The 26216-nt window shown below is 36.8% G+C and overlaps 1 protein-coding gene across 2 annotated transcripts in view; it reads right to left on the bottom strand.

Moving 5' to 3' along the window:
• Window positions 1-26216, bottom strand: part of LOC111608129 (threonylcarbamoyladenosine tRNA methylthiotransferase-like) — a 35444-nt gene that overhangs the window by 7941 nt on the left and 1287 nt on the right. For both annotated transcript variants that reach the window (XM_023331059.1, XM_023331058.1), the window contains 2 exons: window positions 25244-25407; window positions 23773-23885 (listed from right to left, as the gene is read on the bottom strand). In XM_023331059.1, coding sequence (XP_023186827.1) covers window positions 23773-23885; window positions 25244-25401 — 271 coding nt within the window. In that variant the 5' untranslated portion in view covers window positions 25402-25407. The remainder of the gene's footprint in view (window positions 1-23772; window positions 23886-25243; window positions 25408-26216) is intronic.

Here is a 26216-nt window from a genome sequence, read left to right as displayed (position 1 = left end):
GTGAATGACATACCGCAGACCCAAAACAACTTTATAAATCGAACCAAGTTTTAAAATATCTGCATGCAAACAATATAAAAAAGATTCTGTGTTACCTTGGTTACAGGATTTTGTTTGTTAAGCAGGTAAGTTAGATTAGGTTTCAAGATAAAACTTGACTAAACTTCCTCCCTGAAAGAACTTCCTCCTCTTATGAGTCAGAATTTATTTTCATATCTGTTTTAAACCAGAAATGTGGACAGCAATATCTGAAAGATTGCACCACTAACATCAAACTCGACATGTGTGAAAATACAGTAAAAGTAGCATGCCTGCAATTGCTTTCAAACCTCAGTTTCATCATTGACCAAAACCACTGTCAACAAACCTTCCGTAACTGGACGCTTAATATTGTCGAAACTTCAATTTGTAAATGCTATACCAAAATGTACAACTCCGATATTCAAGTTGTAGCAGAAGTTATTCTGGTCAATCAGAGTTTGTGATTTATCATGATTCATAATCTAGAAAGAGTCTACTTTCCTAACCGTACGTGCAAACACACAAAAAAAATCAATAGAAAACACAATTATTTAAATGATACCTGAGATTTAAGCTTTTTTAAATTATCTCTATGATTCAGGAATCCAAGTACAAACAAACTGACAGGCAAAAGTTAAACCACATGATCTGGATTTGTCCATTTGACCAAATTTATTGCATCAAGTTTGTTTTTTTCAGGACAAAAAAAGAAAAATGTATCAAAATAAAACAGTCAATACATATTCAGGCACATGCTAAAATGGTTTTATATGGTATAGTCTTAACATCTATTCTGATTTTTAAAAATCACTTGACCGTAGTTTCAACTCTACATTTCCCTTCCAAGTCACTTTATAGGTTTGATGAAAAACTAAAAACATATCTGTTTACTGTCCGCAAGCCAAGCATTTCAAATCTGTGCTCATTATACATAATCCATCTTTTGATTTCAGGCAGTTCAGTGAATCTCACTGTAGTCAGATTATGTATATTTATGTAAGTGAAAAACCTCCAGACTCTTTGCTGTCCAAGCACCATGAAGTTTTCATGAAGAACCCTTTAATTCCCCTCACCATGATGGATATGCACCAGAAATAACCCCAGTTTCACTAATGATTGTTAGAAGATCATATTTTTTCATTTCAGGCAGATTATTTGACAGGTTTTCAAGCAGTCTCCCAACATGTCCTTGTCAGCTACATATACAGTGTAAAATATATCAAACATATAACTGAATGAAAGGATTACATGAAGTATGAGGGGCAATATGGATGGATGAATTTCTGACAGTGATCATCTCCACTGGCTTTCAGCAGATTCAGTCGTTTTTATATAAATAAAATATAATAACCATCACACATTTCTATACTGAAGAAGCAGATCTGTAGCATCTCTGATTCCCTGCTCTTCAGTTGTGGTAAATGATATTCAACAGCAAAACACATTGGAGTTGGTGTGTGTCTATGGGTTTCCAAGTAAGAGAGAAGAGAAGCAGACAGTTGCCCTCGGGGTCAATATGATGCTCCTGGTGCTTCACAAATCACACCATGACCCACTTTCCAACCGATCCCACACACACACACACACCCAATTACCCCCTCACACAGACACACACAGTCTTCCTTCTTGTTATTTTGCCCTCCACGCTCCATCCATCCCACACATTTCAAACGCACCATCATTCCTTCTCCACTGCCCCCTAAAATCGCTCAACTCTCAAATACACACACACAGAGAACACAATGACCTTGGGAAATACTACTCTCTTGGTTTATTGGGGGAAGCAAGTAAGGGCAAGGGGTGGCTTTGGGGTGAATAGACACACTTGACTGAGCCAATAAGGGATGTATGGCTGATAGGCTGACCAGACAGCTGAGTGCCAGGACTACAGCCTGGGAGGACAGGTGGACTGGAGGGTACGGTAGGGCAGTGACCCACTCGCCACTGTTATACATCTCAAAAACTGAGATCACTTTGAAATGCCTTGCTGCTGAAATGTGCTATACAAATAAAATTTGATTGATTGATTGATTGATCACTGTCCCGACTGTATCTCTCTAGAATTTTATTAGTCAGCAGCAATTTGTTTTCTGATGACAATAACTCAACAAAATAGAATAAAACATTTTAGCCCAAGTTCATATAGCCGCTTGATTGTGTAGGTTTCTAAGAAAGAAAAAAAAAGTGCTATGTGTATGTAATGTTTGATTTATGGTTGATTGGAGAAAAATAATAATTGTTCAAATCAAGAGGGCAAGATAAATGATTAAGCCATGATGGTATAAAGCCTAAAAACCATCTGTACAGTGAACCCTCGCTGTAACAAGACCTCGCTGCTTCGAGGATTTTTTTGTGCAGTTTTTTTTTTTTCCAACAGTCAGTTCAAACAGTCTCCGCGCTTCTTCTCTATATACCGTAAGGTGCCAATAACGTTGCGGTCTTTAAATATACATAATACAGCTTGGCAAATTTTGGCAAATATTTTTGCCCAGAAGGAAAAAAAAGCAACAACAACTACCGATAACTATGTTCTTCTCTCGAAAAAACACACCTGCACCACAGGCTTCAGAAGAAAAAGACACTAGAGAGCGGAGTGAGGTCGCAGTGTCACAGCCAGAGGAACAGTGAAATACGCGAGTCACAATTAGTCCTACTGTGCTTCGTATTGATGATTAAAATGATTATTTTATTGTAGTTATTTGTAAGAAAGTGTTCTATTTGTTTAAAAAAATGCTTGGTCCTGAAAACAAGTTTTGTTCTTTGGTTTCAATGTAGAGTATTTAATTATGCTGTATAATAATTGTAAAAAATAAAGATAACTACTTCACGGATTTCGCCTATCACAGGTTCTTTTTGGAACCTAACCCCCATGAAAAACATTAATTTAATTATAAATTCTCAGTGTATTTGTAATTAAATAAAAGTGTCACTGCTAGTCATTAATTGTGATCAAATTTTTTGTCTAATTGATTATCTGCACTTTTTGTGAACCTGTGACAACCCCGTACCAGTTTCTCCTTGAGAACAATGAAATATCAGCATTGAAAATTGAATTGATATTTCTAAAACATCCATGGATGCGGGGGGGGGGGGGGGGGGGTAGCATTGCTATCATGAGTGTTGATTATTTTTTTACTATTTATATATTTTGTATGGATTTTCTTTTTTAAACTATTATAAATGCTGCAGTGTGAGGAACCAATGAGGACCAGGAGTTCTACACTTGACCTCTTCTAAAGCATAAATTGTCCTGGTGAGGAAGAACTTTGCTCTTGTCCTTTACTACATTGACAAAATTTTCTCTAGAGTATGTAATGCCCTTAAGCCAAATTATGACAGTTCTCAACAAGTAGAGCAGCATGAAGTGTGAAATGGAAGGTTTTCTTGAGGTCACATGTGTTTACTGTTACATGTGTTTAGCTTCAAACATAATACATCCATGATGGTTAAAGCAATCGATGACAGCATGCAGTAAAAATGATAATCTGTAGGCCTAAAATCCAGCTGTATTAAAGTGTTGTTAAAGCTACAGTTCCTCAATATGCATGTTTATATTTCCACAGCATGTGCGTGAGAATGGGTGTGTTCGGAGAAGCAACCTTTGAATTTCTGGTTAGGACAAGCCAGAGTCCCAACAGACAATATTTCAGTCTAAAAGGTTCCTTTTCCTTGGGGGGCAACCTAAGCGTGAGGGCGTGCGCACATGTGTGTATTGTTGCATTTGCCTCATTGACGTGGCAAATTGTAAATGGGTCATAGTGGACTTGCGATTTTCACCTCCAATCACATTTTACAAGAAAAGACTTGCACAAGCACATGGTCACATTCACATTAAGATGAAGACAAGCGCGCACACACAGACACACAGAAAAACACACACTCAGGGGCCTTGGGGTTTGGCAGTTGGTCTATCCGTCTAGCTGTGTGAGCAAGCACTCAGCCGTGGATGATAATGCAATCAACTGTCATTAGAGAGATGCTGGCTGACTTAACACAAACACACACACACAAACACACAGCTACCAACAATATGTTGCAACCTGTCAATCAGAACTGAATACTTACTACAAAGTAGTCATATGAAGACAGTTTTAGTAATCACTATGAACAAAAAGCAGAAAAACGTCAATTTAGACATATTTCCCTACAGAATTTGTGAGGACAAATGAGGACGGCATTTTATATTAAATCTTTTTTTAAAATCTATGTATTTAACCCCAACTCTTAAACACTACTATCCCATGCATTTGTTTTTAAAGCCTTTTTATATAGATAAAAAGGAAAGACTGGACATGAAAACGTGTTCTTTCCCCCATCTTAGCTAAGTTGGCAATGAGATGTGGCAACTCTCAGTTGGTGAAAAACCAACATACAGCTTACATAAAGCACATATGTATAGTCTGAAGAAAAATAGTAATGTTTTCAAAACTTTCGCTACAGTAATTTATTTGCCATTACATTGATTCTAGGGGTGTTGCGAGTATACACAGTAAATAAGAACCGAGGCACTCATTTTGCAGAATTTGAAGGCAAGTCCTAAAACATCCTTGGATGCAGGGTTTATATGTTAATCTAATTGCATCTGCTACAGTATGAAATGCATACATAAGGCAACAAAGGAATGTTTCTTATGGAATTGGGAATTTGAAACAATCGTTTAAAAGGAGCATTCCTCTGCAAACGGTTTCATTACAACAAAAAGATACCTCAATGAAACTGTGTCCAAGGCATAAGTAGTTGGAAAAAAAATAAACAAACAACTAACTGCACTCACCTAGAACACTACAATATATAGCAATAGAACCAAATCACAAACCTCAAAAAATATTTTTAAAAATAAGTTCATGTCAGGAAGAAAGGTGTACCTGGTTGTACTATTCCTTGGCTTTTGAAAATGATTAGTTTATTTGAACAGGTATATTAAGGGGCTCATAAGAGAAAGATGCATTTCAGATTGGGTTGCTCTTTCTTACATCTGCATTTTCCACTCATACATACAAACCATATGTACCACAATGTATTCTGAACAGAAACACAATCCACAAGAGGTAACTGTCTGAAATTCAAAGTGATGATACCATGCATATTATCCATCATCTCTACTCAGAAGGTGGATCGAGCTGGGTATAAGCGTGCGCATCAGTGTGCTCTGGGAAGGAGGGAGGGTACGCGGAGTTAAGCACAGCAGGGGTCCACGATAGCACTCACGTCAACAGTTTGACAACATCTCCGAAAGATCTATTCACTTGGGATTCTTCCACTGTCCTTAACAACTCTGAGTACTTTGCTGTTAGAGAGTTAGAGTCAGTCTGACAGATAGAAGCTGTAAGAGACAGCAGCTAAAAGGATGGAGGGCTGAGAGGGAGGGAAAGAATCAAGAGATGAATAAAGAATCTAATGACTTAAGACAGATGGGCTGAAGAAAATGAGGACGAGAAAACCTAAAATATGCAGAAGAAACGGAGCGAAATGTGGCAACATGAATACGGTGAAAAGAGGTGGTATTAGAAGATTAAGTGTGGGTATTTTAGTGAAAAATAGCAGCCAGGTTCAGCTGAAAGTGGAGCAGGAATGATGAATGCTGCATGTCAAGAAAGGTGCTAATTGTGTGGCAGGGTCTTGTTTCCCTGAAGTAAGAGGCTGGAGTCAATATGTCTCTTTTACATTTGATCACAAAGTCACAGTGGATGCACCCGAGTCCACATACTTTTCGAAAACTAAAACTAGATGGAATCAATAACACTGAAGCACAAATAACCTATCACACATACAATTACTGACTTTGATCTGTGTTTATACTCCACCTGAAGTGGTCAATATATTATATTTATAGCCGGAAGCGCCGTAATTGAAGTGGGTGTCGAACTGGGCACTCTGCATTAAACGTGCAAAAAACAAAAACTAGATTAAGTTTGAGCGATAAAGCTTCAAAGCCGTCACTGCCAAAGAAGACGAGAGGCCTTCTGGGGCGACATGTACAACAGAGGTAAGTAATGATAAACATCTGGCAGTCGAGTCAGTAAGATCTTAAATGGACATTAAATGTGATTTATTGAGCTGCATAAAGGCACGGGATGGAAACCAGGCCTTTTGCCATTACATGTCTCACCTTGCAAAGAGAAGATGATTTGAAGCCTCAGGTTCATGCGATAATTGGGGCCAATCACTAGTCTGCAGCTCAGACAGAAAACCATTATGATCATCAGTGCAGACATGAAAAGATATTTCACACAGTGAGAAAGGGATTATTAGAGTCAAGGGCACTGAAGTCAGAGTGTCTGGGAGAAAGTAGGAGCAAGAAGGTTACTGACTGACAGAGTAATATACCAGGGATTTCACGTTAAAAAACACACCTCAGAGTGAGACATGACACACGGATTCACTTTCTAGTTCTCGGGTGGTGGAGATGCAATAGCTGGACAGATAAAGAGCCTTCTTCCAAATTGAAGAAGTTTCAAATTGTCATTTCTGCTACGAAAAAAAAAACATCTTGCGATGTATATTTCTAAAGTGAGTGTGGTAATTTTTTAAAATTTGATTTCAAGCTGTAATTCATGAATATCAAATAACAAAAACATAACCAAATGCTGAATTGTTGTCTGTCTCCTAAAACCAATATTTAATATTAAAGTAACTGTGCAATAAGGTCTGGGGTGTAATTATCAAATTTGTTAGTAATAATTGTGCATGCATCACAAAACTGGCTGATGGCCAGAATCTGACAATAATCAGCTTGACAAGGCCTGACCAATGATTATCTAGTTGGAGACTCAAAAGTTGGATCTTTTTGCAATCAATGAACACAGCATAGTTGAGAATTACCCAGTTGTGCCAACTAACACACTCATTTGTGAGGATAAAGTTAGAGCAGGAAAGTTAAAGCTAATTGCTTTAAGTATGAGTGAGAATACACCCAACCAGTGTAAAAAGTTAATTAATAGACTTTATGAGGAGACATTTCTGCTCATAATTCAGGCAACAGATACTGCTTGGTTTGCTACTTCACTATTTTGTAGCTTTAAATGTTTTCCAAATAACTTTGCCAGAATTTGTTTTCGCCTTAAAGACAAGACACACAGTCAATTTGATCTACCTTATCCTTTTGAGCTTTAAAGCTGTCTGTTGTAGAACATGATTGCTTTGGAAAACCCAGACATTCTAGAAATCTCAGAGTTAAGCTAAAGGTCTACATGTAATGCTAAGAGCTCCAAATGCACTCACAAATGTTAGGAGGTTGTATTTATTCCCAACATAAAATGACAGAAATATTAGGAAGAGTATTCGTTAGTTATAAAAAAGGAAAATCAACTAAAATCCTTGCTGACAAGTCCAATCTTTACAAATCCCTAAGATCAGAAGTTAACCATAAATCTCTGATTGGTTCAGAATTATCTCACATACTGTATATTTTCAGCTTTACTCGCCCAACCTGCAATGCCGGTACAGGCGAACTTACTCTAAGAGCACCTTCAAAATAGTCTATTTTAAGTGAAAGGTGGTACACCTTTCAACAAAAGGTCTGGATTTTAAGAAAACACGAGAGATTTTTTTTTATTTTATTTATTTTTTACTTTTTTACTTGATTATTTAGTTAAGAATACAAATACTCACTTTAGGCAATATTTCTATTCATTTGCTTTACTTTTAAATCTGACCAGCATTATGTAGCTCGTTTTAAGATCCACTAGCTGATAACTTAATTAGTATTTATCTAAAGTTTAAGAATTATTGTAATTGTATTATTTGTGTTTGTGAAACAATTTCACAAATGTCTTATTGAAATTTCAAAGTTTTATCAGTACATCTGTGGCTGGAGGCAGAAGAGAAGATGTGTTCAAGCCTCCAAGCCAACTGTCAAAATCATACACACCACTGTAACCACAGTCAGTTCCCCATTTCACAATAACAAGAGTGGGCAAATATTGACACAATATTTCTGTACCATTACAAATGTGATTATATTTGCTGTTTACTCAAGGAGACGGCAGTTAATATTAAATAGGATGTTTGACCCTTCATGTGAAACACTGTGGGAGTAACTTTTAAAAGGGTTTTAAGAAATGTACATACAGGACTGACGGAACCAACAGTACCTCAGATTGTTTTGTGCACAAAATATTATGGTAGAAAACCAAGAAAGATCTAAAACTGGTGTGTGTGTGAGTGTGTGTGTGTGCGTGCGTGAGTGCGGGCGGGCGGGCGTGCGTGCGGGCGAGCGTGTGTGCGGGTGAGTGGTAGAGTGTGGTTCTGCCGCTTGTCACCTGCAAGAGAAACAAAGACAGAGCAAGCTAAAGAAAAGAAGAAGAGTAGAAGCCACCTGTATGTAAAAGCTCACCTGTCCTTTGAAAAGGAAATAAAACAAAGTTCAATGCTGAATTTGAACTGTGGCAGCTGTGGCTTTAGCCTTAGAAAAAGAAACTGAGCTGGTAGCTAAAAGAAGCACCACTTAAATAGTCAATACAGAAAACGCACAGACATGTTCAGTTGTTTAGCTGTGGGGGGTGGGCAAGTGATATCTTATAACTATTCACTGGACAGAGATCAATGATCTGCAGTCTAGGATTATGTTCAAATATAGCGACAGGAATGAACACTGGGGTTCCTACACATTTTAACACTTAGTGTCAGGATCTGTGTTTTTCTGTGTGTTTATTTTGAGTTTCCTGTGTATCTGTGTCTACGTGTTGTCCTGTCTCCCTTTGATTAGTCCCCAGGTGTTTCTTGTTCCCTGATTACCCCCCAGTGTATTTAGTGTCACCATTAATATGGTGACACTAAGGACCCGACCTGTTCTTGGTCGGGTCCTCGTCTTATGTGCGTTCAGTCCTTCGTGTTGTCCAGTCAATTTACCAGTTGCTACCGGCGTTGAGCCCTGGCTTCTGCTCAGTCGTGCTGCCTGGTTGTTTGTGGACTTTTTTGGGACATTCATCATTAAAATAATTTATTCATCCTACCTGGGTCTGCTGCGTCTGCCTCACCACCCCTCACCGCACCATTTCCTGACACTTAGCACTTTTTCACATTCAAATTTAATGATTTTCTGAACATTCTTGACATTTAAGTACCAAATATTAACCTTGATCCTGTTTCAAAACCAGTCTGGTTTCATTATCCTCAGGTTTTTCAAGCAATGCAAAACCAGTACTGAAATTAAATTTAACTCCTTTTGTGGCTTTTGAAGTAAATTAGATCATTGCCATTTCATGATCCTCTTTGAAAAACATTCCACTTTATTAATCATGTCCATCTACTTTAAATGTAATGTCAAGACTAGATAAATATTACTGGTTTGTGCAAAATCCTTCAACACTCACAAGCTATTGTTGTGATTGTTGTAGTTAGAATTACCCTCACAGTGAACAAACAAAAAAGCACATTCTGGTGAAACATTTGAAACACGCAACAGTCTGTGACAAAAAAAAACACTCAATGGAAACAAGTTCAGTTTTCTTTAGAGATTCCCTCAGAACATTAGCAAGGGTCACTCATTAATAACACCCAGCTAACACCCAACAAACCAGAAACTTTGGTTGTTACCAAAACACTGTAAAATGGATATGAATATCATAAAACTTAAAATTAAAAACAAACCCTCAGTTGGTTTCATTAAAACTGGATAATAGTTAAAATACAGTAAAAATGTTTTACTAAATAATAATAAAAAACTCATTGGGGAGCTTTCATGCAGCTTATATAGCGCACGCATTGCCTCAGCTTGCTAATGCAGAAAAGACATTCACATATTTACGCTCCACATGAACTGTCCTAATTTGATTAATAGTAATAATTAGACCTTCCTCTGTGTTTTTATTTCTACGTGAAATTGAAACAATTTAGGTCATCTGGCCCCTTATTCCCTGAACCAAGCTATGGGGAAATGTAAATTAGATGCAAATTGCCAGCAGAAAAGTGAAAAGTAGTTTTATGGTCTGGGTAATAAATACTGAATTTAGCCTCTTGGCATTACAAAAACAGTCAGTTGGGGTTCACATGCAAATTATATGCAAATAAACGCAACATAGAGCCCTTATTTCTTGCAATACAGAGAACAGTTCTGTTGCCTTAGCAGTCATACAGTGCTCACGTGTGTCAGATTTGAAGCCAACTCATGATTTCTTGCTCAGATGTTCATATTTTTGAGAATCACTCCTTAGTGATCAACAACGGAAGAAGAAATAGAGATAACATAGGAAAAATTGAAGACAGCAGTGGGGGAAAAAAAGTTATTTCACAACCTTAAACAAGCTCAATCAATAACTAACACAGAAACCAAGTGACAATGAGAAAAGACCAGGATTGCAAAAGCAAACTGTTAAATTTAAATGCAAACTAACCGTAATTGAAAGAATTAAGTCAAAGTGGAGAAACCAAAAGAGAGAAAATAACCCTGCAACAAAGAAATTTAGGATAAGAAAAGAACTAGGAAAGACAAGAAGCCACTATTTTAGAAAGCTCAACACAAAGACAAGCAGAAACACCAGAAAAGCCAGAGAAAAACTTGTTTACATTATATCATTCTGAGAAATAAAGAAAATGCTCTCCCCTGCTCATAAAACATTGATCTAAATGTGATAACTTAACATGGAGATAAGATAATTAAAGCTAAGCTAAATACACCACTTATGTTTTTTTTTTTAGCTGAAAGGCTCTCTTGGAAACACATCCATCACCTTCACAGTCCAGTAACAGGAATATAGACCTTGCAATCCTTCAGTCTCCACCTGTGTTTCCAACATAATCAATAAATGTTTTTTTAATTAAAATCCAATGTTGCCCTCAGCTTTTTACCCTGCAGAACACATCTAAAATAAATTCTTCAAAAGGTACAGAACATCTTTCTGATTTTACTTACAAATAAAGCACCACAGGCTGTTGGTGATGTGCATTGAGTGGAACAGTTTAAGAAATGTGAATGTCAGCAGGTGATAAGATGAGGACTGCTCAAGGTATGCAGCCAGTAACAGTCACTGAACAGAAATGGCTTGCAGCCCTTTACATACAGTATATTCACCAAGCCAGTCCAAATGTAGTCTTGACGTCCAAGACAACTTGTTTTATGTTCAACACAACAGCCTAATTATTAAAGTTCTTCTAATTTTTCCTAAACCAAAGCAAACAGTTCTTTTTTCTTCATACATCATGCAGCATTTCTGCATGCCTTCTAAAGGACTAAGTCTCACATGCATGCTCTTAATCTGCTGCTTGTGACCTGACTGCACTAGAAGGTTACAGAATCTATCAAAATATGATTTGTGAAAGCTTGCAAGTGACATCTCGATTGATAATCCTGTGAAACAGATGCAACTTCATAGAAGTAAACTGCCTTTTGCATTAGTGCTTGCATCACTGTGAGCACAAACAAGCATGCATAAATAGGTAGAGCAGGCATAAATTGAAATGCTGGGCAATTTGGCTCCAAATCAATAAATCAGCTAAATAATGGAGCAATTTAGATATAAATAATTGATGTTTTTGTTCAGGATTTATGTTAATGCTGATGTGCTCCTTCTGAGAACAAAGTGTTTCGAAGGAAAATAAAGAGGACAAAATCTGTAGTGCAAAAATACAAATGGGCTAAAACATTTGCAAGACCAATCATGAGAAGCACAGTTGTGGGAGGGGAGCACACACAGAGGAAGGGCACACACATGCAGATACATACACACATCTCTCCCTCTAACAGATTCCATTAAAAACAGATGGCATCAGAATTATCTGATGTCCTGTCACTGTCTTTTTATATGCTAATCCAGCTCCTATGCACGTCTGAGTCTCTTTAATCAGATATCAGGTCAGAGAAACTAAGTCAAGCCGAGACAGCCATGCTGTCAGGGAATTACAATACACCAAGACAGGTAGTCACACAGGGAATGTATCAATACTCCTAATGTCATGAGATGTTGCTTCATTTCCATATATTATGTCACACATTTGATTTTTGGAGCATTATACATTTTCTTTGCATAATATCTAATTATTGCCATTTGCCAACAGTTATTTTGTCACTCAGGCTACATGTTCCCCCAGCCTTTATTGCTTAGCTAACCTGCTGCATGAATGGTGTTGGTGTTTTTATTGTTGCAAAAGTATTAGTAGACTCATTTCTCACTTTTAGCTCTTAGCTATGCTAAGATGTGAGAATATTGGTCATTATAATAAAATAATGGAAAAAATATACAATAATTACAATAGATTATTAGTCTCAATAGGGAAGATGAGTTGCCTTTTTTCTAGAACTTCAAAACATTTATAAGATTAAACCAGAGAAATGTGTACTTTGTATTCAATCTTTGGGTCCCATGCTGGAAATACACAGTCCCAGATAAAAACAGATGGAAGCCGATACCTCACCATTATGAAATATAACCAGCTTTAGTTGCTCCTGTTTCCACCCTCTAATGTGTTTAGTCTATGAAAAGAAGAGGCAAATATTTAGCAGCCTCATTATTAATTAAGACAATCAATACATGGCTGACAAAAGATCAAAAAACAGGCAAAATTCAGGCTAAGAAGCAAGTCATAATATTTATGCTCAACTACTCATTACATATCAAAAACAATGACAAGAGCATGAACGCACTCCAACCAAAACTGTAAAATGAGTAGCATCAAACAGCTTAGGACCACACAACTGCACATGGAGCCCTGCGATGATAGATTTATTGAGTGAAACAGAGGAAACCATAGAAGGATAGATGCACAACAATTGCAAGCACACAACAATCATCAGAATGGCAGTGTCTGTCTGAAAGATTAGAAGAACCATCTGTCTGCCATGTGGAAAGCAACTGCTTATCAAGAAACTTCACACACTTCTCCCTATGTGCATGCATCAATGAGCCGGATTGTTTGATCAGCTTCTGGGAAGGGGGTGGGGGAAGGAGATTGTATCAACAGCAGAGAATATCTAAAATAATACCGAACATAAACATCTCCTTTAGTCGACCCCAAAGCTCATTTAAAAACCTTTTAATTTGTTATTCCCATCTTGTTTACCACTGTCCTGAACTCAATCATTCATCTTCCAACACAGAGTCACACACAGGAGAACAGGAAATTACTTGCAGCCATGTTTGATGCTTAATCAATGTGTTGCAATCGATCTCTTTCAAGGCTAAACATTACTTGTATTTATGCTGCTAACTTCACTCTGTATTGATGTACATTGCCAATGTAACCACAGGATGAGAGGCGAGCAAGGTTGAAGTGAAGTTCACAGGCTTAAAGAAAAGTAAGACACAACAAACTCAACTTGTGAAAGAAGTAGTCAAGCACACAGTCCAGATATTACTTGTGTAGACACTGCCTTGTAAAGACCAAAAATATTCTTTAAGTCTAATCCATGAATAACCACCGACCCTGAATCTTTCAAAATATTTGTCAGGTCAAACCTTTATAGTAAAGTTTTATTTTAGCCTGTGTATTTATGTGCATGACAGAAAGATGAGGCAGAAACAGACTTGATTTCCTAAGAAGGACAGAGGCATGCTCAACACACCAACACAATCCAAACATCTTCAACAACAGTTGAACCAAAAATGTCATCAAGAGGAATGTCAGGAGAAACAAGAATTCAAACATTTTCACGTAAAAGTGAATCATGTATTGATACATCATCTTCACAAACAGCCTGACGATTACTAAAAGCCAAACCTTGAAATGTTTCTTTTTCCCAAAAACAAAGTTTTCTGATTTTATTGACTTTCCACTTTCAACATATTTTTATAATGAAACACATAGTAAAATATACATGAATACCTAAGAATTGAGTAACTGATTTGTTTAAAATTCTGACTAGACCTCACAAACTTTATAAATGCAAACCTTGTACAAATACCCCATTGCACCCTTTGGTCCTCACACAGAGGTAGTGAATGCTTTTATTGCAGCAGGTGGGCTAACAAGAGCATCCCCACGCAGAGATGCAGGTCATCCGTGCTGTCTCTTTCAGCAGGTGGTCAGTAAGTAAAGACCCTGATGACTGAATATTGAACACCTAAAAAAAATAAAAATAAAAGAGGTCATATTCCAAAACACGAACGGAGCCAAGACAGAGAGCAAAAAACCTTGGAGGTGATGAGATTTAAGAAGTCTTTTACAACATGTCCCTGAATGCATAAATGTCACTTTTCTTTGTTTTAATTCAACATGACCCACATTCTTTTTCAATCCAGCCAGCAGCTTTGCATCCCACATTAATTACAAATGTCTTTTAGGCTTTAATTTCCACTTCATGAAGAAAATTACATTAGTTTTCCTTGCTGAGCAGAGATGACAGGGGAATCAAAGAGGTGAAAGAAAAATTAACAGGAAGGCTAAAAAGTGTCTCTCAGCTTCAAAAATGCTGGACAGGATAATTATTCAAAATTGAGGAAAAAAAAGGGAACCAATGAGATGCCAAACAACAAAGGATATAAATTTGTGCGACTGGCTTCGCTGTTAAGAAAACAAAACAATAAACTCTTGAACTTCATTGACAAAAGAAAAAAAATGGAAAACTCCTGATGTTGTTCTACTAATCAGATGAAGACATGACATATCAAAACGATTCTGTTGGTATAATAACACTCAAAACACTCAGCTCTCATAATAAAATCCTCTGGAAACAAAGATTCTACAAAGAAAACAAACATTAGGAGAGGATACTGATTGAGTTCCAATTTATTCCTCCGCGTTTATTTCTAATGGAATCATATGGCTGTCAATAAGCTATAATTTTTTTAGAAGAAAGATTACACACAAAACAGAAATACCAACAAGGAAATAGCTACTTCATATAAAATTCTTAAGTCAATAAGATATAATAACTCAGAATAACTGGATAATTGTTTTGTATGAATAAGCCACTGATCTAAAACACACAAATAGACGGACATATTCAACAGAGCATGGGTGCTGCCTGACTGATAAATAATATCTACCAGCAGGGGTTAACTCAGGTATTTTTGCTTTGATCAAAGGTGATAATCTTTCAAAATTTCATTTCAGTGAACTGGCTCAAACTGAGAATAGAAGCACAATTAATGATAATAACAAAAAGCAAATAAAAGAAAACCAAATCAAATGAAGTATTTAAGAGATTTGGGCATTTTAACCATTTCCACAATTAATCAAAAAAGCCCATTTACAAAGAGAATAAACAGATAAAAATCAGCTAGGGCCGTGGGTAGAAAATAATTTTACAGGTATGACTTGTTGAAGAGCCGAACTGACCCAGAGTAGTGAGGTATTCATAAAAAGCAAAATGCTTAATGAAAGGTGCAAACACAGCTGACCTCTTCAAATGTAGAAGGAAAATATGGCTTTCCATAGCTTCTGTCTAAAGGCAATGGTCTATTTAATCAGTCTATTAATTCATTTTTTGGCTTTTTATTTGTTCTAAATATTTTTAGTATATTTTTATGGAATGCTTAAATTACTCTGGAGATGCTGCATGCAAGCAGCAAAAACGAGCTCCCTTGAAGGGTGGCTAGACTCTGTTTTAGCTAGAGGAGACGCCAGGTAAGACCGAGAACTCGCTGGATGGACTTTATAATCCTGTGTGACCTGAGAATGCCTTCGGTGTGGCTGTGGAGGGGGCTGACTGGGTTCCCCTGCTACACTTGTTACCACTGGAATCCCTGCTTAGATAACTGACAGACAATGGAGAATGGATGGATGCTTAAATCTTACAGTTCATTTAATGTGCTCCCCATCTTATTATGTCATCTGAAGCATTTTGAATTGTGTTTGTATAAATGGTGCCATACAAACATATTTTGCCTTTTTACCAAACAAATGGAATTACATCTGTTACCGTCCCTTTGTACACTTGGGCTGCATGGGTTTCATAAACTACTGTCTTCATTCTCTATCCTAGATTTGGCACTGATGACCCTCACTATCAAACCTTTTTTTTTTTGTCCTTCCCTTCCTCCAATTATCACCGCCACCAGTCTCTCAGCTCCTGCCTTGTCCCATTCATTACTCATAACCCTTCTGTAATTTTCCCATTACATCTCTTTAGGAAATTTGCGCTCTCTGAGAAATGTAATACAACATTCCTGTTAAACTAGAGATACTCTCAGTAGGTAGCTCCCAAAGTAAATCGGAAATGCGTTTTTCACCAAGGCAGGGAAATAAAGGAGTGCTTCCACCACAGCACATCATTTATCTTTTGCCTTATTTGAAGACACTAAAGCCCAAGTAAACAAATGACTGGACTCGGGGAGGACCAGAATACTCATTTGTGGTTGCAATTGTTGTCCTCTTTAATATTTTAAGATGTGAAAAAGAGAAAATGGGATAACCAAATTAGTTCAAGAGAATATTACTGAACTGTTAACTTGGCAAAATTGTATTTGTCATGTAAAAATACAGAAAGTACAGAAAAGAAATACAAAAACCCCTGTAGCTTCTAGTTTTATTTTTTAAGTCCTTACTGAATAAGGAGGTTTGCTCAAAAGCAGTGGGTATCTTTTAGTAAAATGTCAACAGAAAAATATAGTAAAAATTAATCCATCTGGATTATCATTTTTCTCAATTCGGATTTGATAAATCAGTCAGCTCACGCCGTTAGAGAGGCTTGCTTTAAAACTCATTCTCTGAAAGTAATCAATACATGAGGCTGAGAGGGGCTTCATGGGAATTCTAAAGCAGGGTGGATGGAGTCCTTAATCCCTGCCTTTTAAATGATTCTTGGGTGATGCCCAAACATGAGTCACCTTGTAAGGTTCATCAGGTGCACACAAATACATGCATAGGTCTTGGAATCAATCTAATCTCTTATCTAAATGGCTGATCCTTACCTTCTCAGCTTACTCGAGATAAATTCATGGATTTTAGAGACACTGAAATGTTATGTACAACTGTATAAATATAAAAGATGGGACCAATTTTGAAAAAATGAAGAAACAAACCAACAAATTAACTGAAACGAGTACTAACACCTAAATTGTAGTACAGTAAAAATAATCATATTCTTTAACTTTTCCAAATTTTGTCACATTTTAATCACAAACATTCTGTTCTAATACAATTTTATCTAATAGACAAAGTAGCACTTAAGAGAAGAAGTAGCAAGAAAGTACTACATTGATATCAAATTTTTTTACAAAGGAAAATGAGACAAGTGTGGAGTGCTTTTGTATTATGTCTCATAGCAACTCTGCAGAAGTTGCAAAGATCTGGTGCTTAGGTAGGAAAATTTGACACCAGAACAACAATTAGTTTTGCGTCCGCTCAAATCTGACCTGTACGGCAGAGTGACGAGACAAAAGGTGCAACCAATGCAAGGTTACAGGAAATGTGAAAAATGTCCAGATCAGGTCAATTTACATGCAAAACTCAGTGTGTGGAAGAAAACCAACAATGCATACCATCATAAAAACACAATCTCCACGGTGAAACACAGAAAGTGAATAGGAAGATGTGTGAAGCTGAGGACAAGACAATCGTGGAAGAAAATCTTTAGAGGTTGCAAAACATTTGAGACTGGATAAAAGTTCACCTTTCAGCAGAATTAAAATGATCAAGCCAAAGTCCACACCTGAACCTAATTGAGAATCTGCTGCAAGCCTTGAAAGGTGATGTTCATAGATGTTCTTCATCCCATCCAACTGGGCTTGAGATAATTTGCAAAGAATGGGCAATAACTGTAAAGCTTGTAGAAACAACCCCAAACAAATAGCAGCTGTAATGACAGTATCAGGTGGTTCTACCAAGTACTGACTTTAGGAGGCTGAATACAAATGCAGACTATAAAAAATAAAAACTATCATTTACTTTCACCTCACAATAAGGAAGTATCAACTGTTTGTCTATTACATTATATGCAGGGAAAACACCATGAGGTTTGTGATGCTGTTGGAAGGCACAAAATTCTCATTATTGTCTGGTTTACTTTGTTTGCAAAGCATTCATGTTGTTTTCTATTCTAGCTTTTTGAGTTGAACATTATTGGTAAGAGTCCTTCACTTCTAGCCTGCTTTTGTATTATTTTCTTAACACTACTGGAAAACCCTATAGTACATGACAGATTTGATTCCTCTCCTCTCCCTACATAGATTTCTCCACTTTTTCACATCCTCCCTCGCCACTTTAGGCAAGACTGCCTTGATACAGACTCTTAAACCACAGAGGAAAGACAAGGGAGCACATAGTGTCTTAAAGACACCAGGCGATCTGTGTAATTTTGCAGAATGAGGGCTGTCGAAAAACGGAACCGTCTCTCACACGCCTCCCTTCTACAACTCCAATTCCCACAACACCGTCAACTCTGTGTGAGAGGAGCGAAAGTGTGTGTGATTCGGCAGACTGAGCCGATGTGTGCGGGTATGTATGAGAGGTGGAGTCAGACACAACATAGTATGTTTTCATTGGCTATATTGTTGCGGCGTGTAACGCCGCATCGTGCACATTGAACCAATCAGATCATTTAGAAACAGTCGTTTTATGAATGAGATGGCAAGCATGCGAGATACACACATTCTGAGTGAAAATACTCTACAGTGATGTCACACAAACGCATGGAGCAGCAGCGCTGTAAGCCAATGCAGAACAAAGTCCGAACAGAATAAGCTGAAGGCGTTTCAGCTCTATATCTAAAACTGGAATTAAGTGTGTAACAGGTTTTCCCTCTTTTTTGCAAATAGATTTAAGATGGAACTGTACAACAAATCAGATACAAAAAAAATTTATTTAACTTTTTCACCTAAAAAGGCACACAAAACTGGAATGATTCAGCTCCCTGCATGACCTGAAAGTCAGCAGCATGTGTAATACTTGCGGATCAGTTTTCAGATCGTTTTTTTATCTAAACAACTCACACCCTCTCACTAAAACCCATATCCTCTAACTGCCTGCGTCCAAACCAGGAACTGCAAATGCCTCATTTGGCTGACATTGTGTAGCAGGGAGTAATTTTGCCTAACCGGTATGTAAAATCCTAACTGAAGAGCTGTGTGTGTGGCTGATTGTGCAGAGAGGAGGCTGAGGGGGAAGAGGGGCCAGCCAAAAACAATCAAAATATCTTAGTGTGACTTTCCATAAAGGGTGTGTGCGTGTGTGAGAGTGTGTTTATGTGTAGATGCTTTTCTATGAAGTCACTATTTGGCAAATTGATCTGCTACTCAAATGAGGTTTGTTTGTGCTGATGCATTATAATGGGTAAACAGTGCCCTCCTTGGTCCAACACAGGAACAACATTGGATCAGACCCACTCCCTGCCCCCATGTGCTGAGAGACAACAAAGGTAGAGAGCAATGTTACAGGTGGGTTTCTTTGACAGGAAAGCTCAACCAGGGTGTAGTTAAAGTACAAATACACATAGTGCTGTAGTATGCTTAGTTCAAAATCTAAATATATTAAAGAATGAAGGAAACATGACAACACTGAACTTTACATTTTAAAAAAGGTACTTGGAAGTATTGTCTATGTGAGCCAACAATGTCTCGTCAAAGAATGAATCAAGGCCAAATTACTTTTAAAATACTTTCTGTAAATTAAAGTCACACTGTGTTTATCCTTAAGCCACTTCACTTCTAAAATAGTGTCTTAGGGGATAATCAATAATAACAGTGATGATATGACCAAAGGTGGCCTATTTTATATATTACATAAGATCATGTTAAAAAGTTCAAAATCTAAAATCTATGAATCGGTAGTGTTTTTCAGAAGTATGACCTCATCCTGATACTGCAGTAATGTTTTCTTTGAGAAAAATCTCCTCTGTGGGCATAGCATGCCCCCTACAGGCTGATATAAGAACTACTACTATGCTTCACACCAGGTGATGTCATAGTTTGAGAAAGAAAGATTTAGAGTAGGGTATGAAAGGGAGACAAGGGAGGGCAAGGATGTGAAAGAGAGAAAACAGGCACAAAGAATGAGAGAGAGGAAGAGATGATGTCATGTGTTCAATGCAGTGGGAGGTCTTTGTCCTCAATTTCCTTATTAAATTCTGTATAACAATGTTTGATAGGAGCAGACAATACAGGCAAACTCTGATTTTCAGTTATACTTTTTTTCCTTTTCTGTAGTTGCAGGCAGTGATTATTCTTTAGTAATTTAACAAGTACTAATCTGTCTGGTCAATAACTACACATTTCACTATGGACGTGAGCCTTTTATGTAACCACACAGTTTGCACTATATATTCTTGTAAATAGTCACCCTCGGCACGAGTTCTACCTTCATTGATGTTGTATTGTAAAATGAATTCCCGTAATAATAAAATACTTAAACTGAGTGCAAATTTTCATTAAGCTAAGGATGGAGGGAAAGTGTTATTTCAGGAAACTGATAAAGATTATGCAAAAGCAATGGAATAAAAACAGGACAAAACTCTTTTGATTTGGATAGACCAAAATTATTTTTTGTGCATGACTAGTAGTGTAACCAACAACTCAATATTAGCAACGTTTTATTGAACATATGGTGTGTACAAACAAGTAGTTATAAAACTTATTTTCACAGAATCAGAACTAAGGACAAAATGTTCTCTTCATCACAGTCATGTAAGTTGATAAGTAACCAGGGGGCGTGGGCTACAAAGTAAATTGAGTGACTTTCCAGGTAGCTTCAGGTTCTACTCTCTGTTTCTGTGTGACAAAGATGATTTACTCTCCCCTTGGGTGTTATTCTAAGACAATTTACAGTATGCTGAAAACCTTGAAAGTCTGACAACTGAAGAAGGTCAAGTAAGAGATCAAGAAAAACAAAAAGCACTCCTAGCAATTGGTTTGTCCAGGGAAATAAAAAACAATGACCTAAAAGACAGATTTCTACCAAAGTTGCATTTGTTGCCTTTACAAAGACACTGTAGCAAAGACACTATAGCAAGGACACTTTGCAATTAAAATTCAAGCAAAATGTTTTTGTTCCTTTTTGTGTTCAAATTTTTTTGTTCACTTCAATCTTAAAAGCCTTAGACTGTATTATGATTTAAAGCTTGTTTTTCTGAGGTATCATGCAACGCATAAAGAATGTTATTACAATCAGACACACTTAACTGGAAGAAATCACAGGTATGAGATGCAATGTTTTTGGAGGGTGGAAGGAAGACAAGTCAAAAGAAGTCTAGTGTCTTCAAAAAATATTTCCCTTCCTTCATTTCGCCACAGAAGCTCTGCAGCTCAACTAAAAATCCTAATAATGGATTGCCTGGGTACCTTGTTGAACCTGCCTTCTACAGTCTGTCACACACAGACAAACAAATATGCTAAACAATGTGGCATGTAGTAAAATATTTTACCTAAAAAGATCTTCTTGCAAAGGAAAGTAATCAAGTAAAATGTAAGTACAGTGAATCCTCACTGTAACGCGGTTCACCTTTCACGGCCTCGCTGCTTCGCGGATTTTTTTTGTGCAGTTTTTTTTTTTTTCACAGTGCATTGTGTTCTGCGTCCTGATTGGCTAAACATTCTCCCCGCTTCCTCTTTACCTGTGTGCCAATAACGTTACGGTCTTTAAATATACGTAATACAGCTTGGCAAATTTTGGTAAATGTTTTTGCCCAGAAGACAAAAAGAGCGACAATAACTACCAATAATAACTATGTTCTTCTCTCGAAAAAACACACCTGCACCACAGGCTTCAGAAGAAAAAGACACTAGAGAGCGAAGTCAGGCCGCAGCGTCACAGCCAGAGGAACAGTGAAATATGCAAGTCACAATTTGTCCTACTGTGCTTCGTATTGATGATTAAAATGATTATTTTACTGCAGTTATTTGTAAGAAAGCGTTATATTTGTTAAAAAAATGCTTGGGCCTGAAAACAGATTTTGTTCTTTGGATTCAATGTAGAGTATTTAATTATGCTTTATAATAATTGTAAAAAAACTACTTCACGGATTTCGCCTATCACGGGTTCTTTTCGGAACGCAACCCCCGCGAAAAACGAGGGTTCACTGTAAAGTGAAAGAAACAGTGAGCAACTTCTTCATATGGTTAGTAAGTTTATCTGAGATTCATCACCTGACGAAAGTATAAATACCTGTTGAACTTTTTTTAAACTACAAACTTCAATATGTTTCATCAGGATTTTATGTGAAATACCAACAAAATGTACTAGGTAGAGGGCTGGCAACACTATTTGCATTTGAGCCGATTAAAATTGCTTTTGAAATGTGCCATTAAATGTCTTGCCCTGAACATGTCTTGTTTTTTTATTTTTCTGAGGACACAGGACACCATGCCGAGTCACATTACAGCACTTGCTTTTTATCTTTATCACTTTATTACAGACACACACTGTTATTTTTTTCTGTGCAAATATCTATGTTATGAATTAAGTACAACAAAACGGGAACCTTCCCATGGGTGCAAATTGAAAATAATCCGGTGATTAGATCTAATAGAAATGCTGAACACTTTTAGGATCCACTATAATTGTATGATTACTGCAGAGTCCTTTTTTCAAATCAGATTAGCCAGAAACTAACTCAATTCAGAGATAAGAAAATCTAATTTTGTAACTCCAAACTAAGCTTATCTGAAATAACACTATAATACACCAGGATTTTTTTTGCCGCTGAACTTCAACAAAGTCAGTGAACCCATCGTGAACTAAAATAAGATTACAAAACACACTTTATGCACCTAGAAACAGAGAACAACTATAAACAGATAAACAAGAGTGTCAACTTTCACATTCCACTTTTGAACACAGCGTTCTATAGAGTGACTAATGGCACACAAAATATCAAGCCCCAGCAGATGCTTGAACAAAAGATCTGCTACCAAATACAAGGACAGGTGAGGCAGCAAAGTGAAGAGGAACGCTGCGAGAGCGATTCATTATAATCACAGAAAAACTCATGGGACAAAAAAACTGCAAAACAAAGAAAGGTGGAAAAGATAAAGAGATCAGGGGCTTAAATTACCAGACGAGTCTAAAACTGTTGGCTCATGCTAAGGAGGGCATTGTGAATAGGGACAGTGTGTATGTGAATGAATGGGTACATTTGCATTTTTTGAAATATGTGATTAATGTCCTTCGTGGCTATGCAGACCCCATGCAGAGAAAAACGCCTCTGGGATAGACTCCTTTTCGTCTTTTGTCTAGGTCTCTAAAACCCACACATGAATGCTTCTGTTCATAAGGAGCGACAACACAAGCTATCACTACGTGGATTATACAACCAATAATTGGTAACCTGGTAAATAAATGAAACATTATGATCAAGATCAAAAACTGTCTAGTCTCCATGCAAAAGGCATGCAAATCTTAGAATGAAAGGAAGAATTTAATATAGTCAAGTTGTTTCAAGCATTAACTTGCCAACTGTAAAGTCTTGTGGTTTTTAGAGAAATTGTTCTGTTAGCCTAAAGCATTTGGACTACAATTAGGATAATTTCAAAAGGCATCAGAATACATATTGATCATCAAATCACAAAATAATTTTTTTAAGGATTAGTAAATCCTGAACATTATAAACCTTTAAATAGACCAATAATTTGTATTAAAAAATACAGAGAGCTGAACAATGTTCAGCTTCTATTCAGAACAAAACATTCAAATTGTAATAAAACACAGGGTGCTGATAGGCAGCATAACACTGCCCTCTTGTGTTTATCAATGATACTGACAAATATTCTGGAAGAAAAATACTCAAATTTGAGCTATGCATAACAAAAGAGAAAATTAAATACCTTTTCAATTTAAGCAGTTTATGCACATCTAAACTCTATCCTTCTAGTTAATCTATCACTAATGTTTTGTGTGTCATGTTGCTTTCTGACGTCAAGTCAACTCAGTTCACCAGATTCTTACCTGTTATCTTGTATCCGCTGGCAGCGAGCTGTCCAGCCATGTACTCCCCATCTGAGTTGTTATGACTGCATCCCCACGTTTTCATCCAGATCTTTTGGGTGCCAGGGATCAAACTAAAAACAGATGATTGAACATATATTTTACAGCAAGTCAAAATGATAAATCTGTATAGATTTATACAGATAAATCTATCTGTATAGATTGCTTTTCTATCTGTATAGATAGATTTCTTTACTATCTGTAGATTTCTTTACAGATAGATTCCTTTACTAGGAATCTATCTGTATTCCTAGTAAAGAATCTGTACTAGGTCAAGTACAGATTCTTTATAAATAATCTGAACATCAGGAAAAGATTCAGTACTATTTGTCACTCATTTCAGAAAGTAACACTCATTATACAGATCTGTTCAACATTGAGTGAAATATTTCAAGGCTTTAATTCTTGTAATTTTGATTCATTTAATTTCTTGAGAGATATCTGTATAGACTCAAACACACAAAAAGGTTTTTTTTCACATTTTATTTCAGTGGAATAAAAAGATCAACCAAACAATCCTGCTTTGAGCATTAAAGTTGACATGTTAGATAAGTGTTGTGCAACAATTCAAAGTAACATTTTAATTTGAAACAGGGTCCATCATGCCATTAACTTAATAAAGTCAACTATCAAACAGGTTGAAACCCTTATTTTCCTACTTTTAAAAGGAGAAAATCAGGCTCTGACAATGCCTGTAAACTGCTGGGACGTACTCCTGGCAAAAGCTGCCAGGATATTTAAAGGAGCATGCAGGGTTCTTGAAAAGGTTAATGTGGACAGAGAAGCAGTACCACTTTGTCAGTGGTCATGATGATATTGCTAAATGGTGTAAAGTCTTCTGTATCTGGCAACAGCACAATGCTCAAGTTGGTTGTAGTTAGATGAGTGGTAAGGACCATTTCACTGTTTTTTTGGGGGGGGGGTTTCAAAGTTTGTAATCTTTGATACCTTAATCAAAGACCACAAACTGCAGCTGCCTGGTGGGTGACAAGAGTGGTTAGCACTGTTCCCTTGGAGCAAGAAGGTATAGGGTTTAAATCCCAACCAGGGGCCTTTCTGCATGGAGTTTTTCCCCACATATTTATTTGGTTATTAAAGCAAATTTCCATACTTTAGAGCAAAACAAATCACTTTATCAGAGTAATATAATTTGAGGGAAGGATGGTATGGACTGTACTCTGGCAATCAGATTTCAGATTTTTGAACTGGACCCATTTGTCTTGTAAAGTGTGTTGACAAAGGCATTTGTTGGCGCTATATAAATAACTTGAACTGGTCAACACTTGCTTCTAACAGCCAAGAATGGGTTAACTTTTTACACTGGACTACCAATAGTTGTTGGAAAATGACTAAAAAAGAATGTTCTTTCGTTGCTGTGGCTGAATGTTATATTATTTACCAGTAGATCTGGTTTATGAAAAAATGTAATTACCTGTCCACTTGAAGCTCTTCATTGCTTAAAAGCTCTTTCTTCCTTCTTGACCTTGGCAGAATACTCTTTCTTGCAGACTGTCTGTCATGAGGAGTGGGGTCATTAAAAGACACCATATCCTCAATGTCTTCAATCAGAGAGTCGCAGGCGGATGGCATGGTGATCTGAAAAGCACAGCTCGGTTTTAAAGACTTGTGTTTAAAACTTAATACTTAAAATGTGAATTTAAGTATCCACATTTTTATTGAACTTGACCCTACACTTCAAACTTGAACATTTCTCTCAAATGCTAAGAGGTGACAACAAGTTGTCTTTGGATTCTGTTAAAAGTATAATGAGGCACTCTGACTTGGTATTTCTTAAAAATTCTGCAGTAACATTATGAAGTTTACACTTATGAGTGGAGAGAAAATAAATCCTGGAAACTAGACAAATGCATATCCAGATTTTTGGTATTATGAGGTACTTTGACATAGTATTTCTCCTAACCATACAGTAAAATTAATAGATATTCTATTTATAGTACAGTTGACACTAACAGAATCCAAAGAGAGTGTGTTGTCACCACTTTGGAGTTGGGAGAAATATTTTTGTGAAAATGTCACAAAAGCAACTTCTGTATTGCAATTATGAGGTACATTGACTATCTCCAAATATCTAGAGTAAAATTATTAAATATTTATTCTGGATATAGTAAAGGTGGCCCTTTAACTGAATCTATGGAGTTGGTTGTCTCCCACTGATATAGGAAAGAAATAATTTATTGAAAACAACAACAAAAAAGCATGTTCTCTATTGCCACTGTGAAGTACTATGAAAATATCTAAAAGAATCTAGAGGACAATTATTAAATATTTATTCTGGATTGTCTATTACTTTATATATTACAATAATAGGCATGCGTCATTAATAGATACTTTTTTTACAATTGTGTAACTCATTTTCCTCTCTTTTTTTTGCAAGGGGACTCTTT

This window comes from Xiphophorus maculatus, chromosome 3 (genome assembly GCF_002775205.1).
Source record: "Xiphophorus maculatus strain JP 163 A chromosome 3, X_maculatus-5.0-male, whole genome shotgun sequence".
NCBI lineage: Eukaryota > Metazoa > Chordata > Actinopteri > Cyprinodontiformes > Poeciliidae > Xiphophorus > Xiphophorus maculatus.
This window is presented reverse-complemented; position numbering and strand designations above follow the sequence as displayed.